This window comes from Panthera uncia, chromosome C2 (genome assembly GCF_023721935.1).
Source record: "Panthera uncia isolate 11264 chromosome C2, Puncia_PCG_1.0, whole genome shotgun sequence".
Taxonomy (NCBI): domain Eukaryota; kingdom Metazoa; phylum Chordata; class Mammalia; order Carnivora; family Felidae; genus Panthera; species Panthera uncia.
The window spans coordinates 468,445-486,331 of NC_064810.1; the positions used below are offsets into that span (position 1 = coordinate 468,445).

A 17,887-nucleotide genomic window follows, 5' to 3' on the forward strand; every position below is an offset into this window, starting at 1 on the left:
CCTCTCCAGGCCTTCCCCACTCAAAGGTCAGGAAGTATTAAGGAAGGTAAGTGTTCCAGGAATGCAAACTGGTACAGCTTCTCCGGAAAACAGTATGGAGGTTTCTCAAAAAATTAAAAATAGAACAACCTTATGACCCAGCAATTTCACTGTCAGGTATTTATCCAAAGGATTCAAAAATGCTGACTCAAAGGGGCACATTCACCCCAATGTTTTTAGCAGCATTATTGACAATAGCCAAATTATGGAAAGAGCCCAAATGTCCATTGATGGATGAATGGATAAAGAAGATGTGGTGGATAAAGAAGATGTGGTACACACACACACACACACACACACACACACACACACACACACGATGGAGTATTACTCGGTTATCAACAAGAATGAAATCATGCCACCTGCAATAACGTGCATGGAACTAGAGGGTATTATGCTAAGTGAAGTAAGTCAGTCAGAGAGAAACAAATATCATATGATTTCACTCATATGGAATTCAAGAAACAAAACAGATGAACGTATGGGAAGGGAAGGAAAAATAAGATAAAAAAAGAGAGGGAGGCAAACCATAAGAGACTCTTCAATACAGAGAACAAACTGAGGGTTGCTGGAGGGGAAGTCGGGGGGGATGGGCTAAATAGGTAAAGGGCATTGAGGGCACTTGTTGGAATGAGCACTGGTGTTATATGTAGGGGATGAATCACTGGATTCTACCCCTGAAATCCTTACTACACTGTATGCTGACTAACTTGAATGTGAACAAAATTAAAAACTTTTTGACAAAGGAAGGTAAGTGTCCCCTATTAATACTGTTATGGGTTTACAAAATTCTCTATCGAAACAAAAAATATTTTTGTAAACAGGATAGTCATTTAGGGTCAGCTTTTGGCTATTCAACTGAAGCTATATATTAGCAACATGAAAATAATTTTAAGTTTAACAAAAGTTATCTCGTATGATGGATATTGCCAATGGAAGAAAACAAGAACCGGGAACTGAGTGGAAGGGGCTCCAATCCCAGCTCATCTGATTATTAGCTATATGAACACCTTGGCTAAATTGTTTCTCCTTTTAAATGAGTTTTAAATATTTGAGATTAAAACCACTTTATCGAGATGACAAATTGCACACATTTAAAGTGTCCAGTCTGATGAGTGCGGACAGACGTGTATTTCCATGAACCCATCACTAATGGAGCAGTGAGCACGCTTACCCCCCAGAAGCTTCCTCCCTGACAACTAATGGTATGAGGGTCTAGGAGCAGACCTGCATGTGGAATCCTCTGGTCAGTGTTCTCCATTCTGTCCCAGCGACTAAGAGAACTGGTTTCGTTACCGTAGCTCCATCCAAGGTTGTTAATGTGTGCCGGGCCTGGCGCAGAGGCTGCCCCGTGACTCAGCCAGGGGTGCTGTCCACGCTGCGGCCCCTAGAAGGTGCCCAGGAGCTGCTGAGCACGGCCCGGCCTGTGCGCTCAGAGGCGGTCCTGCTAGGGCTCTCCATCCCTCTTTGCTGGTTTTTCCAGATGAACCTTAGTGGTAGTCTGTCAGGTTCCAAAGGCAAACCGAGCGAAACCACGTGTGTGCGAATGCCTGTATGCCTTCCGAGAGAAAAGGTGTCATTAAAAATCAGTGGTAGGGGCACCTGGGTGGCTCAGTCGGTTAAGCGGCCGATTTCGGCTCAGGTCATGATCTCAGTGGTCTGTGAGTTCGAGCCCCGTGTCGGGCTCTGTGCTGACAGCTCAGAGCCTGGAGCCTGTTTCAGATTCTGTGTCTCCCTCTCTCTGACCCTCCCCTGTTCATGCTCTGTCTCTCTCTCTGTCTCAAAAATAAATAAACGTTAAAAAAAAATAAAAAAAAATCAGTGGTAAAAAATGGAATGTGTGATACGTGCCTAGCTATTTAGACAAATTAATGTCAGGCCTCCAACTCCTTATACCAAAACAAATTTCAACCAGATCAAGTATTTGAATGTAAAAATATGAACTCTCAAAAGTACTCTAACAACCACTTTGGAGAACTGGTGGTCTTTTTAAAAATTGCAATATCATAGACCGTATTCCTTGTACTGTGCCTTTTATTCCCATGACTTACCCCATAACTGGAGGCCTGTATCTCTCTTGCCTTCACCCATTTTCCCCAACTCCCCCTCCCCTCCAGCAACCATCAGACTGTTCTCTGCATTTATGGGTCTGATTCTGCTTTTTTTCCTTTCTTTTGGTTCCCTTTATTGGGCCTTAGTACAAAGTTGAGCAAGTGGCATCTTGAGCTCCTTCTCCCCCAGCGACAGGAACCGGGAATAGCGTCGCTCCCCTCCTCTGGCTCGGCTGTTACTGCTCCCTATTTGTCCTCTGGGAAAACTCCCTAGTATGATTTCATACAGAAATACTGTTTGAACTTACCTTGTCTTTCCACTTACCTTTGTTGAATCTCAGACCGCCCTTCTGGAATTGACTTCTGTCATGTTGAAATCCTTTCCAAGTTCATTTAGAACAGACTCTGGAAGCTCCCTCTGTGTTTGCTTTCTGGCAAATGTTTTTATCCGCCCCCCCCCCCCCCCTTTTTTTTTTTTTTTAACATTTATTTATTTATTTTTGAGAAAGAGCACAAGCCCGGAGGGGCAGAGGGGGAGAGACAGATCCCAAGCAGGCTCTACACTCAGTGTGGAGCCCGTCACAGGGCCTCATCCCATGACTGACTGTCAGATCACAACCTGAGCCAAAATCGAGAGTCGGATGGATGCTTAACTGCCTGAGCCACCCAGGCGCCCGAATTTCCCCTTGTTCTTAAATACCAGTTTAGCTGGATATTCAGATCTAGATTGTTATCTTCTCTCAACACTTTCTGAGGACCCTTGTGATTACATTGGGCTAACACAGATAATACAGGATAATCTCTTCATCTCAAGATTCTTTCGTAAAAATTAATCAATTTAAAAAGTTGTAGGGGTGCCTGGGTGGCTCAGTCAGTTGGGTGTCCGATTGCGGCTCAGGTCATGATCTCACAGTCCGTGAGTTCGAGCCCCGCCTCGGGCTCTGTGCTGACAGCTCAGAGCCTGGAGCCTGCTTAATAGATTCTGTGTCTCCCTCTCTCTCTGACCCTCCCCCATTCATGTTCTGTCTCTCTCTGTCTCAAAATAAAAAACGTTTAAAAAAAAATAAAAATAAATAATTGTAAAAAAACCCCATAAAACTTAGCATCTTACACGTTTAAGTAGTGTTAACTAGATTCACATTGTTGTGCAACAGATCTGTAGGACTTTCCACCTTGCAAAACTGAAACTGTATCCATTGAACAACTCCCCACTTCCCCTTCCTACCAGCCCCTAGCCCCCACCATCCTACTCTCTTTGAATTGGATTACTCATATGAGAGGAATCGTAGAGCGTTTGTCCTTCTGTGACTGGCTTATTTCACCTGGAATAACATGTCTGAGGTTTATCATGTTGTGGCAGATGTCAGAATTTCCTTCCTTTTTAAGGCTGAATAATACTCCATCATATGGATGGACCGCCTTCGCCTGCCAATGGATGCTTGGATTGCTTCCATCCTGAGACTCTTAAAAACATCCCTTTTACCATGTAATGAAACACAAATCACAGGATCCAGGCATTAGGATATGTACCTGTTGGGGTCTATCATTCAGCTGACCACACTATCCAATCATGTTATTATCCCACAAATTATGGGCCCATTCTTTTGGGGTTGGGTGTTCCACTGTTTTCTGGCTGGTGCCACCACACGGTCTTATCTTGTGGTGAATGGGCATGTACATTTCTGGGGGCACATGCCTAGGGATGAGATGTTTGGGTTAGGAAATACTGCCAGACAATTTTCCAAAGTGGTAGTATCTGTTTACACTTCATAGGAGGGAATGTCATGGTGGGCAGGTCATGGTAGCTCATTGTGATTTTAATTTGCACGTTATCTTGTCATATATTTATTGGCTGTAAACATCCTTTTCATGAAGTGCCCATTCAAGTATTTTGCCCATTTTTCTTTCAGGTCATCTGCCTCTCTCATTGGTTCATGTATTCTAACATGGATCCTTTTTGATACATGTAAAGCAGACGTTAAGTCTTTTTGTGGCCTGCCTTTCCCTTTCTTCGTCGTGTCCTTGGATGAACATGTTTTTAAGGCTTTTTCCTTTATGAATTAGTGCCTTTTCTGTCCTGTTTAAGAAATCTTTACCCACTAAAGGTCGTGGAGATGTTCTTCTACAGTTTTGTTTCCTTTTCTCATTTAGATTTATGACCCCCCGGAATAGATTTTGTGTACTATGAGTTAGGGATTGGTGTTATCTCTTGTCATGGGTATCAATTTGGCCCTGTGCCATTGGGGAAGACCCTAGCTCCCTGCAACACTGATGTGTGTCCCTTATCCTCAGGCAACAACATGGTGTGAGGCCCTTTCTGGACTCTTCTCCTCCAATCTTTCCTCAGTGGGAGGGAATCCCAGGGCTGGTTGGGGAAGCTTCCCTGAAGGTGGTGGGAAGCTTGTTGCCTCAGAATGGGGCTGCCCAGGCCCAAACTCACATGGGTCCCCTCAAGGGTCTTTGCCCAGAATGGAGCTGCCAGACTCAGCCCCTCCACTTTCTTATCTTGCGGGCATAAGAGTTCCCACAGCTCTGTTGCCATGGGAATCTGGGTCTCTGCCCCACCGCCATTGCTCCCAGGCCTGGGGCAAAACCTGTCAGTCGAGGGTCTCCAGAGAAGCAGAACCAACAGGATGTGTCTGGAGAGAGAGAAAGATGTATTTTGAGGAATTGGCTCATGTGATTACTGAGGCCTGGCTAGCCCAAAAGGACTGCTGCCTGCTGCTCACCCCAGTCCTGCCACGCCTGCAGGAGCCCCCGCCCCAGGCCGCCAGGCCCCTCTGCTTTGACTGGGAATGTGAGTGGTTTCTGGGACCGTCTGTAGGGAGGCCGACAGAGCCTGGGGCTGCCTCATTTCTAGGGCCTGGCTGCTGTGAAAGAACTCATGTTCACCTCTCACACTGACAAAAACGCACCTGTTTCATAGTATCCAGAAATGGTGAATGTGTTCGTTTCTTGGGGTGGCTGTAAGAAGAACCACAGGCCTGGGGGCTTAAAACAATAGAAATGTACTTTCTCTCACTCTGGAGACCAGAATTCTGAAATCCAGGTGGCCACGCGGCCAGGCTCCCTCCAGAGATTCCAGGGGAGGGTCCATCCAGCAGTGGCGCTAGGCAGTCCTGGCCTGGCCGCGTGGCTCCCTTCTCTGCCTCATCTCCACGTGGCCTCTCCTCTGCTGTCTCAAACCTCCTCTGCCTCTCTTTCTGAAAACACTTGTCCTTGAATTTAGTGCCTACCTGGATAATTCAGGATGATCTCAAGATTCTTATTACACCTGCAAAGATCCTTTTTTTTTTTTTTTAAGACCCTTTTCTAAATAAGGTCACATTCAGAGGTCTTGGGGATTAGAACGTGGACACACCTTTTGGAGGCCACCATGCAGCACAGGTGGACGTGAAGAAGCCGATAGGAGGGGTGCAAAGTGGAGCAGCCTCTTGGGAGCCCAACTGGACACGTGCGACAACATTTTATCTTATTTTTAATTTTTCTAATGTTTGTTTATTTTTGAGACACACACACACACACACACACACACACAGCATGAGTGGGGGAAGGGCAGAGAGAGGGGGAGACACAGGATCCGAAGCAGGTTCCAGGCTCCGAGCCGTCAGCACAGAGCCTGATGTGGGGCTTGAACTCATGGACTGTGAGATCATGACCTGAGCTGAAGTCGGACGCTTAACGGACTGAGCCATCTAGGCGCCCCGTACATGTTAAAGCACATACATCGTCCAACCTAGAAGCTTCACACCTCAGAACACGCCCCCACCCCCCACCCCCGAGCCCTGCACAAAGACACCTGTGCTGAAAGGGCTTCTTGCTGATAGAGAGCTGCATCTGTCTCAACAAACGGGATGCTCTAAGGCTTTGTTCTCAGGAGTGGCCTGAGAATCTGCATGCAGTATGTGAATGACAGAGCCTCTCCCGCCTCTCCTTCAGACATGGTGGAGATGATGCTGATGCAGAATGCACAGATGCACCAGATCATTATGCAAAACCTGATGCTCAAAGCCCTGCCCTCTGGGGGATCACAGGCCGCCCCTCTGCATTCCACCCCACAGGTAGGCTCGGCTGGGGACGGGCACCAGGGCAAAGGAGACGGGCCAAATCAAAGCCAGAGGACCTGGATGGCTTTTCTTCTGGAAGTCTGTGTATCTGTGCAACTCTGAGAAGCACATTTCTGACTCCTGGGTCCATGACCCGCTTGTGAATACCCCCTGCTCCCAGTCCCACCCAGATGCGGGATGAGTTCTGCATTTTGGGGCCCAGAAAGCTGTCTCGTAGAGCCGGGTGAGCTCTGCTGGAGCCTGGGCTTCTCCCCTCCCTTCCCTTCTTTCTTCCTATCTTTCCCTTGCCCCCCCCCCCTTCTCTTCCTCCATCCCCCCCCTCTACCCCTCCACCCCAACTCCCTCTACCCTTCTTCTCTTTGATGCCAATCCTGGGCTCTGACCGCCCCCCCTCCCCTTAGTTAGAAAGCAGGCAAAGGGAAAAAGGTGGACCCAGGGAGCAGCCTTTGTCCCTGTAGAAACGGGCCAGTGTGTGTACTGTGCTGAGTACCCACAGCGGGTTACCCCTGTCCTCCTGTGAGCCCAGAGGCAGAAGCCGCCCTCCGTGCATCACCACCACCACTATGCACCCCCAGCCCGGCTGCAGGCCTCCCCGGCGGGTTACTCCATGTGGCCCCCAGTGGTCCCAGCCACCATCCCCCCACCTGCCTCCGGCTTCCTGCACCACATGGCCGGCCCCTCCTTGGCAGCCCTTAGTGGGTAAGTCAAGGGCAGCTTCTTGGGTCTGTGGAGCGGGAGTACCCTAGGGCCTGGGTGGTACCTCCCCACCCCTGCTGACAAGCCAGGGGACCCCCGTCTTTGTCAGGTCCGTAGGCTGTAGCAGGGAATTTGGAAAGGCCCTGCTGTCTTCCAGAGGGAGGCAGGTGGGTCTTTGGCAGGATCAGCCTGTGGTGGTCGAGGGTTGAAAATGGACCCCATGCCCACCTCCAGGGAAGCTGCTTGTAGCCTGGGTCATTTGTCCAGCCCAGCAGGAGTGGTGCTGGGAGTATGAGCAGGGCTGTGGGGACCCCCACCTGAGCTCTGGCAGCACGACTCACCTGTAGCATGGTGTCTGTAAGCCAGGCCAGGGCAGTAACTGCACCCCGATATCTTGGCTTTCCTAGGGTGGCATCTGATGGCATCCTGCCCACACAGGCTCCGGGCCTGTGAAACTCCACGCGTGGGCTCGGTAAGCAGCAGGGTCCCAGTTCCCCAGCAGGTGTGGTCGGGGAGGCCCGGCAGAGGCCTGAAGCCTCGGCCCTGGATGCTGGACTGCCAGGCATGAGGAAATACAGGGATTTCACCAGGAGGGATGGCCCAGTTAGCCGCATAAACCGTTAAACCTTCCTGTGGAAGAAATACCAGAAACAAGTCAAATATGACGACGACTGGGAGGTCTGCCTGCCACGAGCGGCCGAGGTGAGGGCTCCTGCCAGTCTCAAGAAGTGAAGCAGACAGCAGGCGGGGATCTCTCGTGGGAGAGTATCTTTCCATGCGGGTCTGCGTGGCTCCTTCTACAAGTCAAACACCATGTTGAATATGGTTCCTTTCGAAGATGGCTGAGGAAAGGGAGCTTTCTCTGCATTTGTTCCTTTTGGTTCTGTCAGGGCTTCCGGTGTGAACGTCACCTTTAGTTCTTCTTCATTTTCTGTGACTTTTTTTTCTTGGTGGAATGATGTTCCCTTGACATGTTAGTATAATTTTCACATGAATGTCACATTTAAATGTTACAGCTGTTTTCATCTACCCCTTTTGGGAAAACCTATTTTCCCCAAGTTCTGCACCAGCGAGAGCCCTGCCTCCTTGGACCCTGCAGGCTCGTGGGATTTTGGCCCGGGGAAGGGGATGACCACGTGGCGGTCAGGATGCCTCCAGGGCGGGAGGGCGGCAGGGGCCCCCACCACGTGCCTGGCACACGCATCTCTTGTGAAAGGCAATTAAACGTCTGACTCCATTGCTGATTTTCACATTGACTTTTTTTTTTATTAATTTTTTTAATGTTTATTTTTAAGAGACAGACAGAGCATGAGTGGGGGAGGGGCAGAGAGAGAGGGAGACACAGAAACCAAAGCAGGCTCAGGCTCCGAGCTGTCAGCACAGAGCCCGACGTGGGGCTTGAACACACGAACCGTGAGATCATGACCTGAGCTGAAGTTGGCCGCTTAACCGACTGAGCCACCCAGGCGTCCCAATGTTGATGTTTTCTAACATGGCTTTTCTCAACACAATTGGGTTTTATTTCTCAACACAATTATTAATTAAATACAGGGAGGAAGTTTAACAGAAGTTGGATGTCTTTGGATGGCCTGATAAATTGGAAAAACTCAGTTTTGTCTGTGACTCGAGTGAGGAAAACCCAGTCCTTCCTCGTCAATGTCCTTTACTCACACATAGAACAGGCACTTCTGTCACTCCTAGTTACCAGTCCTCTCCGGCATCACCAGGATGTCCTGCCATCCAACTCGGTTCTGACACTGTCCACCTGCATGAGGATGAAGTCCCACAAGACCGCCCCCCACCTCCCTCGCCAGCTGCGAGTGCACTTGTCCCTGCTCCTGACCTGCTGGGTCAGGGAGCAGAGGTTCCCATGACCCCCTCTTCAGGTTCGATTACTTTGTTAGAGCTGTTCACAGAACTCAGGAAACACATTTGCCAGTTGAAGGATGTGATAAGGAGTGGGGCAGGTCTGGGAGGGTCCCCTGCACAGGAGCCTCCACCACGTGGAGTTGGGGTGTGTCACCCTTTCAGTGTGGATGTGTTTACTCACTTGGAGGCTCTTGGGACCCTGCGCTACTGGGATTTATGGGGGCTTCCTCTCGTAGGCATGCCCGTGAGATAGACTAACTGCATTTCCAGCCCTTCTCCCTCTCTGGAGAATGGGATGGGAGGAAGGGGCTAAAAGTTAACAAGCTTCCAATCATGGCAGGTCTTTCTGGGGGCCCGGGGCCCCCCAGGAGCCCCTAAGAGTTGCCTCAGAACAAAAGACATGCCTATCACCCAAGAAATTACAAGGGTTTCAGGAGCCTTCGGTCCACAGGGATAAAGGAAACATCTTCCTGCATCGAGGAGCGTCCAGGTGCTGTGACAGGACAGAGCAAGGCACTACTGGGCATCAAGTGGGGTCACAGTTGATGTGGGGCACAGGGGTGAAGGCAGCCCTCACGGGAGCGGGGGTCCCCTTGGTTCTGCGCAGGCTGACCTGGGGACGCTAAAGAGGATACAGCAGGCCCTGGAAGAGAGCCGTGAACATGGAAGCAGTCACAACTTCCGACATTGCTACAAACCTGCCTGGGAGGGGGGTCTGAGCTCCAAGTGCCTGGAGCACGGGGTGGAGGCTGGCTGTGCAGAACGTGACTGTGTGCTGTAAGAGCTACAGGTTTGGTCTTCACCCCCACTTCTGTCCAGAGCCCCAACCCCCCGCAGTCCCCTGATCTGTGGTAGAGGTGGACAGAGGCGTGTATACCCTGCTCCAAAGTGGGGGCAGTGCTGTGGACTGAACCCTTAACCTGTGGGGTCTGCACAGACTCCTGGCACTTCATGTCAGAAGACGTATGAGTGAAGAAACCATTTTCTTCTCATGGCCGTGCCCTCCTGCCCCTTGGTGTGGGGTGCTGAGAAGTCGAAGACCTGTGAAACGAGATACCATGTAGGCCTGGCCTGGAGCCCAAATGTCCCAGCTGCTCTGCAGACTTACTGTGCCTCTAATCGAGACTCCAGTGTTTCCTGGCACTCAGGAGCTGAATCTGGAGACCACACAGGAGAGTAAAGAGCAAGAACCCAAGGGACCCCTGGAGCAGGAGGAAGGGCCTGTCCTGGCAGAGGCTGGGTTTGCAGAAGCTCTGGAATCAGGGCACTGTGGCCAGCTCAGGGGCGGGCAGAAGTGTCCAGGGGAATGAGACAGCCGGGACAGAGCTCCATGGCTGGATGGGGCAGCCTTTTCTCAGATTTAGATCAGAAGGACACTGGCTTACATTCCCTATTGTTTTCAATGATATATAAAAACCCCTCTGAATCAATAAAAAAGAAAAACCAATACTTCACAGTGGAGGGGATGCCAATGAAAAGCCGGTCACTGCTGACAGGACAGATGCAGGCCAGCCTCAGTGCACACATGATGGGGGTGGGGAGTCTGGGTGCATGGGGGCTGGGGTCTGGACGCCAAGGTCATCGCTATGGGCTGCAGGGGGGACGAGTGACCAGGCCCCTGGGAAGCACTAGGCATTGCCTGATAAAGCTGGATCCCTCACTCCCAGCCCCCAGCAGTTCTGTTCTGAGGCCCAATCCCTGGCAGATCTCCCGAGCCCCACGTGACCAGAGACGCATGGGGGTTGGCTGTAATGGAAGACGGGGGAGCATCCAAAATGCCTGCTGACAGGACAGGCAGGTCTCAGGACCCCTTCCTTCTCTTAAAAAGAACCGTAACGCCAAGAGCTTTGTGGGGTCATCTTTGGTCTTTGCTGTTCGACTTTCCACTGAGAACCAGCTTCCCTGGCTACAGGCAGGCTGCGCAGAGCCCACGAGCACTCAGGAACACCATGAGCCCACCTCTGTGTCCCTGAGCGCCTGGGGAAAGTCCAAGTGGAGACATGGCAGATCCAGTGGGAAATGCATTTTCACCTTTTGAGATGGATTCATGGGAGAAACCAAATTCTCAGAATTGTAGCATCCTTGGTTTTGGGGCCAAAGAGTTCCCGAGAGGCTGTTTTATTGCCATGGCCTCTGCAGAGGTCACGGTACCGCTGCCAACACCGGTACCTGGGAGGTCCGAGCGATGGAGGCCCGGGCTGGCTCAGCCAGCAGCCCATGGTCTGCTCCCATGATGCCCTGGGCCCATGAGCAGCTCTGGGTGAAGGTCTGTGCCGCCTCCTGGGTTTAATATTCAGAGGACAAGGCAAGAAACACAGGAAAGAGGATGGCATGTGGCAGTTGGAGCTCAGGGCTCCCCCGGAGCCAGGAGACACTTAACTTCGCTCAGCGGGTGAACGGGGCCAACAGGGCTCGAGAGCTCCTGTCACGTCAGGAAAGAGGCCTTAGGTAGAGTCCACAGGCAAAGCTCTGAGCCGGGGCTGCAACCGCCTCACGAGATGGGACGGGTGGGAGATGGCTGCTGTGGGTCACGTGACTGAGGTGGTCCTGGGCCTTGCGGCCACCCTAAGGGTCAGCCTTGTGTCTCCCCTCATGAAGGTACCAGGTCACAGCACTCTTGAGGGGTAAGCGGGGACCGAATCCAACAGGGTTCCCGTAGGAAGGAGGGTGAGGGGCATGCCCGCCCTGGGCCGCCTGGTTGATTTTCCCGCGCAGGCTGCACAGGCAGGAGAGAGGAATGCCTCTCGCCAAAGGCAGAACCCCAGGCGGACGAAGTTCCTGTGCTCCACCTCTCCATTCTAAGAGTTTAGAACTATCTTATCTGCAATACTGAAAATAACATGTCTGCTGGCTTCCAAATGAAGACATGAATGGACATTACTTTTTATACTTAGTCACTTCTGCAGCCCCACGGGGCAGTAGCAACCAGCAGAGCTCTCAGTTTGGTGGCGTGCCTGGTCCTCAGGGCCCGAAGGTGAGGGTCCGTCTGCCCTCCACATGGTGTCCCTGTGTGCTGGAGAGTCCCTCAGGTGCCACTCACATCTTGGGCCTCCAGCAGTCAGAAGAGGCCCCTGCTTAGGGGCTGGAGACTGGTCCCGGTGCGCCGGCTCAGCTCCTCGAGAACCTGCTTTTCCTTCTGGTACATCTGAAAGAAGGGAATGGAAAGTGACTGTGGACTGCCTCATGGCCTGGCCCCAGGGGTGCCCTCTGGGGGAAGCCCGTCCCCATGGCTGTGGCATGAGGAGCCTCTGTTGTGTGGACTCTCCCAGATTCAAAGTGCAGGACCTGGTTCCGCTCACCTTCACCCAGCGCTGCACAGGGAGTATGGACATGCTGCCTGTGGGGTGACGGGTGGGGACAGCAGGAGGGACTGGGGGCCAGGGGCTGAAGTAGCAGCCCTGGGTAAAAGAAGAGGAGTCCCTATTTGGAATTGCAGAACAGGCCAGACAAGTCAGTTGGGCCCAGGAAATGTGGGAGGGGGACACATGAGGACAGCCCCTCCTGGGGGAAAGGGTGGTCAGTGCTTGCGGGGGGGGGGGGGGGGGGGGGGGGGGGTGAGGAAGTCCCAGGAGGGCTGGGGTCCCTGCTGGCGGTGACAACATGGACTTTCCAAGATGCTGCCAGAAGGGGGCGAAGGGGCCTCATCAGGGTCAGTCTATGACTTGGAGGGTGTGGCCACAGGCGACCCAGCCTGAGATAGACTGGATGTGAGGACAACTGTATCAAGGACTCTTGTTAATTGAAAAAGTTTTTTGATGCCTTCCAGAGAACCCAATTATTTGACTACAGATATAACATGAGTTTATTATTATTTAAAAAAATTTTTTTTTAACGTTTATTTATTTTTGAGACAGAGAGAGACAGAGCATGAACGGGGGAGGGTCAGAGAGAGAGGGAGACACAGAATCGGAAGCAGGCTCCAGGCTCCGAGCCATCAGCCCAGAGCCCGACGCGAGGCTCGAACTCACGGACTGCGAGATCATGACCTGAGCCGAAGTCGGCCGCTCAACCGACTGTAACGTGAGCTTATTAAAAACAACATGTACATATACCAGCACACAACCTTATACATGGGGTAGATACACTGGCACTTCTGAAGGATACAAATGGCTAAGTAACTTTACCCGATAGGTCCCGATCAGATGCCTGCATGATTTGAGTTCCCAACTGATCAATAACATCACAATTTCTCTTGTAAAGATTTTTTAACTTTAAGCCATTAGAGTTTTATAGAACTTACAGAATTTGGTCTCTCTATTCAGTCGTTCCTTTCAACAGTGAATAAGTAATACAGTTAGTAGCATTGGGGGAGCCCGATATTTTAAACACTGCTAGTCTTTTTTTGTGAAATAGGCTTTTATAAAATTCCTTAATTTACTGCCTTTGTGTTTTGTTTTGTTTTGTTTTCCAAATCTGGTCTTCATACTTGACTGCAGGAGATAGCTGGGCAGCCCCGGTTCTTGGTGTGCCCTCTTGTGCATATGGTGGAGGACCGGAGGACAGCTCCTACCTTCTGCCATTCAGCCTCCGTGCTGTGTGTGAAGCCCAGCAGGTGACAGAGCCCATGGGTGGCAGTCACCTGTCAGAAAAATTAAAAAGCTGTTTCACGGACTGATCACGAGCAGGCCATGTGCCAGAGGAGGAGAAGCAGGGAAGGCAGGGAGAACTCAGCCCATGCGTGGTGGGAGGTTAGGAACCCAGGGGTGGAGGGTACCTGGGGCTGTGAGGGGTGCCTACGTGCAGTGGAGTGCCGGCCAGGAGGAGAGTGGCTGGCCTAGCCCTGTCGTGGGGGGATGAGGGTGGTGGGAGCGGCGGGCCGGCCCTCCCCTGCAGGCACTGGATCTCTGGGGTGTGGCAGGGGGTGCCGGAAGTGGATGCCCACCGCAGCCTGTGGGGTGCATGGCTGCCGGCCGCAGAGACTCTGGAGCCGAACCCCATGCTGAGCAGTCCTGTCTGTGCCAGGGCTCCTGCTCCCAGAAAGTCCACCCCCACCCCAGAAAGCAGGCCCCCAACACCTGTCACAATGGCTCTTGCTGGGAAGCTCTGCTTCAAGTCACACAGAAGCTCCAGGATCCCCTAGAGATAATTCAGGGGCTGTCTGGTCAAAGAAAAACACCTCAATCGAATCCATGAGGAAGTTAAAATACGATCGCTCTGCAGAACCACCCCTCCTTTCTTTTGCATCCAGCTGAGGAGAGTGGGATCCGGAAGGTCCTAGAGGCTACAATCCCATCTACTTTGACAGTTCTGTAAGGAGCTTATTCAGTAGGTCTGAGTTAGCTACACAGCCTGCTGAACTCCAGAGGTAAAAGGGAAAAACAAGGCTGTTTCCGGGAGCTTCTGACATGTTTCCTGTCCTCTCCTCTCACCCAACACTGCTCGGCTTAGGCTCTGCTCGGCTTAGGCTCTTCCCTCTCTCTGCCAGATGACGAGAGAGGGTACAGCCCCTACTCGTAGGTCTCCCTCCCCCAATAATCCTTGTCCCACACGGGAGGCAGTGGGGGTGCCGGCGTCCCACCCATGACCTCTTCCCAGGCCCGGGCAAAGGACACGGCTGCGGCATCAGGGGCCAGCACTCATTCCCACTTACGGTAAGGACGTCATAGTAATCCTCATTCCTTTTGCATTGCTGGAAGATATACTCCACTCCTAGGAAAATGTCACCCAAATTGTAGTCATCTGGAAAATCAGGCTGGGGAAGTTCACCTGCTTTTACATTCTATAAATGAGGAAAGACAGATTCGGAGAGCACGACCTCAGGAACACTAACCCGACAACAGGCCTACACATTTCATTCTGGAAGACCCCTACTCATCAGTCCCAAGGCAGGTGAGGGGTGGGGGAACCACAGTAGAGCCACTGTTTACGAGTGACTTCAGATGTTTCTGATGTGGAGAACAAAGGCAAAAAAAACCCATTTCCTTACAACTTACAGCTTATTGACAGTCCCTTGAAACAGGCAGAGTGACTTTCCTCTATGAGCTCAGCTGCCTCCATGATGACACTTTGCTAGGGGCAAAAGGCAACCTTAGCCTGACCCCCCAGGATCCTGTAAGCCTTCTTTAAACATATAGAAAATCCTTTAGAGGGGGGCCCGGATGCCTCAGTTTGTTAAGCGTCTGACTTAGCTCAGATCATGATCTCGCGGCTCGTGAGTTTGAGCCCTGCATCGGGCTCTGTGCTGACAGCCCAGAGCCTGGAGCCTGCTTTGGATTCTGTGTCTTCCTCTTTCTCTGCCCTTCTCCCGCTTGTACTCTGTCTCTCAAAAATAAATAAACGTTAAAAAAAAAAAAAAAAGGAAATTCCTTTGGAAACTTCCTTCATCTCTAGTCCCCAAGATACAGGTTAGCCATCATCCTCCAAGCATATGGTCCCCTGATATATATTTGAAGGGTCTCATAAGTAAGGTTTTACAAGACAGAAGTAAATTAACTTCTTCTTACAACAGCTAACCCCCTCAGGGCTCTGGAAACCTTGTTTCCAAATTTCCTTGGAGGTTTCCGCTGTCCCTGACCCTCTCCTGACTTGAAAGTGTAAAATCAGTGACTCCTCACAACCCCAGTGCAGCTCTTCCTGCCCACGGGTCCTGTCCCTGTGCTTTAATAAAACTACCTTTTTGGCACCAAAGATGCCTCAAGAATTCTTTCTTGGCCGTCAGCTCTGAACCCCAACATTCCCACATCTTTTCCACCTTGTTAAAGGAGTTACTTTCCTTCTTTCATCCTTTCCAGTGCACACTCACACAAATCCACATCAGTCCAATTTTGTATTTCTGTTCTGTTTGTCATTTTGTCCTAAACAATCTTCCACATCTTCCTACATAAAACCAAAAAACCCCCAGTCTATTAATCTGAGGCCTGTTCACACTAAGCTAGTCACGTGTGGATGGGTATTTAGGGTGTTTCCTCCCCATCAGGGAAAAAAAATCAACTGAACATTTCACATTTTTATAACATTTTGTCTTCTTCCTTTTCTTGCTTTACCATCCTTAAATGTGACACTAGTGGATTAAAGAGTACACATATGTTTCGGATGCTCTTGGAGTATATTGCCAAATTGCCTTCCAAAAAGGTCTGGATGCTCCTACTAATAATGGCTTTGAATGAGTCATTTCATGATGCAGCTCATAACCTAATCACTATCTTTTATTGTTGAAAATATTTTTTCAGGGGCACCTGGGTGGCTCAGTTGGTTAAGCATCCAACTTTGGCTCAGGTCATGATCTCACGGTTTGTGGGTTTGAGCCCCTCATCTGGGTTGGTGCTGACAGCTCGGGGCCTGGAGCCTCTTTGAATTCTGTGTCTCCCTCTCTCTCTGCCCCTCCCATACTCGTATTCTCTCTCTCAAAAATAAACATTTAAAAAAAGAAGAAAATATTTCTTCAGTGTTATTTTACATTTTCGGTGAAAATTTCAGTGTTATTAAAATTTTTCAACCCTACCATACTTGTTATGGAATCACACAGTTGCAGAAGCACTCACTCCCCTTCAAACTCACTGACGGTCTTCGGAAGGATGGCACCAATCGCTTTTTCTCCCTGGGTGATGGGTATTGGTCAATAGGGGCTGGTCATGCCGCACTCTACTCATGTGTACACTTTTTTTTTTTAAATGGTTATGATTTTGAGAGAGTGTGCAAGCAGGGGAGGGGCAGAGAGAGAGGGAGACAGAGAGAGAGGAGAATCCCAAGCAGACTCATGCTGTCAGCACAGTGCCCAAAGAGGGACCCTAACTCACAGACCCATGAGATCATGACTTGAGCCAAAACAAAGAGCCAGACACTTAACTGACTGAGCCGCCCAGGCTCCCCTCATGTGTATATTTTAAAGTTCTCTCTTTTTTTTTTTTTCAAGTTTATTTATTTATTTACTTAGAGATAGAGTGAGAGCAGGGGAGGGGCAGAGAGAGAGAGAGAGAGAGAGAGAGAGAGAATCCTAAGCAGTCTCCACATGGCGAGATCTTGACCTGAGCCAAAATCAAGAGTTGGATTCTTAACGGACTAAGCCACCCAGGTGCCCCTATTTTAAAGTTTTCAAAATAAAACTTAAAAATCAGAGTATTTACACCAGAAGGTGGGCCAGACAAGAGGAGAATACTTTTTACCTCATGAAATGGAAAGGAAAGCACATCTGTTGGCAGATTTTTCTCTCTGTAGATTTTATTAATGTGCTGAATACTCTTGTTGTCAACACAGATGACAGCCAGGTCAAATTTCTGCACCCCTAATATACTCCTCACAATCTCCAACTTCTTGCGAAGAGGCGCTCTCCTGATGGGGACAGCTCGTTGCAGATTTCTAAGCACCAAACTCATTTTCAGAACAACATGCCCTTTAGAAATGTTTAAAAAGGAGCCTGTGGTCAAAGTTTAAAAGAACACAAATCAGTAATTGAAAGTGTCAATAAATTCTATAAAAAACACATACAGGCATCACATCATTTTATTTTGTGAAACTCACTGAAAAATTTAAGGGGATCTACATTTTACCATAAGAAAGATACAAAAATGAAGGAATATAATAGGAAGTCCTAGAGTCAGGCCTGCCAGAATGGAACAGCAGGTAGGAAATTAGGACCTGTAGTCAGGAAGGGGCCATTAATAATGAAACCGGGTTGGGGCGCGGGTGAGGAGGTGGAGGAAGAATACGGTGAGTTGTGAGGTGGACTGGGGTTGTACAGGATGGGGGGAGGGGGAGGTGTAGGGTGCTATAGGGTGAGGGGGAGGGGGGGGGTATGGGGTGGGGGGAGGGGGGGTGTGGGGTGATATGGGGGGGAGCGTGGGAGGGTGCTATGGAGAGGTGTGTGTGAGCCGAGGGGGAGGGGGAGGGCCGAAGGGCGTGAGTCCTAGGGGGACGGCGGGGGTGGGGGGTGGGGGGGTGGGGGGTGGGTCGGGGGCTTCCCAAGGGACCACTCAGCGTGGCACCGAGGCTCCCAACGCAGGCTACGGGCAGCACGCGGGGTGCGAACAACGCTCCACTTTAGAGAGAAAGCCACCGGCTCACTTACCAGGTTCGAAGCCAGGGGGGCCCCGTTGACATCCCGTGCGCCGGAAGCCCTCAGGCCTTCCGGCTGGAGGGCGGAACCAGAGTGTGGCGGAGTCAGTGTGGGGCCGAGCCGCGCGGAAGGGCCGGAAGTTGGTCCGTTGCGTTTTCTTTCCGCGGCGCGCA

At 50.7% G+C, this 17,887-nt stretch overlaps 2 protein-coding genes across 4 annotated transcripts in view; one reads left to right on the forward strand and one right to left on the reverse strand.

Moving 5' to 3' along the window:
* CC2H21orf58 (chromosome C2 C21orf58 homolog) overlaps window positions 1-7,904 on the forward strand; it is a gene marked incomplete at its 5' end in the record, with an annotated part of 11,259 nt that extends 3,355 nt beyond the window's left edge. Inside the window, 3 exons of the mRNA XM_049627654.1 lie at window positions 5,968-6,151; window positions 6,684-6,856; window positions 7,261-7,904. Of these exons, the coding sequence (XP_049483611.1) occupies window positions 5,968-6,151; window positions 6,684-6,856; window positions 7,261-7,306 (403 nt within the window). The remainder of the gene's footprint in view (window positions 1-5,967; window positions 6,152-6,683; window positions 6,857-7,260) is intronic.
* A 442-nt stretch (window positions 7,905-8,346) lies between these two features.
* Window positions 8,347-17,873, reverse strand: YBEY (ybeY metalloendoribonuclease). Of its 3 annotated transcripts, XM_049627676.1 has the most exons (6): window positions 17,727-17,808; window positions 16,825-17,075; window positions 14,313-14,441; window positions 13,738-13,798; window positions 13,233-13,301; window positions 11,775-11,867 (listed from the first exon to the last, which is right to left on the reverse strand). In XM_049627676.1, the coding sequence occupies exons 2-5, from the start codon at window positions 17,032-17,034 to the stop codon at window positions 13,243-13,245; spliced, it is 459 nt and encodes a 152-aa protein (XP_049483633.1). In that variant the 5' UTR covers window positions 17,035-17,075; window positions 17,727-17,808; the 3' UTR covers window positions 11,775-11,867; window positions 13,233-13,242. The 3 variants fall into 3 exon arrangements, with proteins under 3 accessions (XP_049483631.1, XP_049483633.1, XP_049483634.1); XM_049627674.1 differs by lacking the exon at window positions 13,738-13,798 and having other exon boundaries at window positions 8,347-11,867; XM_049627677.1 differs by lacking the exons at window positions 11,775-11,867; window positions 13,738-13,798 and having other exon boundaries at window positions 12,539-13,301; window positions 17,727-17,873.
* Window positions 17,874-17,887: the final 14 nt, after the last annotated feature.

Bases quoted from the DNA above. Each gene is read 5' to 3' on its own strand.
- YBEY (XM_049627677.1), bottom strand. From the start codon at position 17,034: ATGAGTTTGGTGCTTAGAAATCTGCAACGAGCTGTCCCCATCAGGAGA. The intron at 14,442-16,824 runs GTAAAAAGTATT...CCTCATTTATAG, and splicing joins TTTCCTTTCCATTTCATGAG to AATGTAAAAGCAGGTGAACT. The intron at 13,302-14,312 runs GTAAGTGGGAAT...TTTTTCTGACAG, and splicing joins ATTACTATGACGTCCTTACC to GTGACTGCCACCCATGGGCT.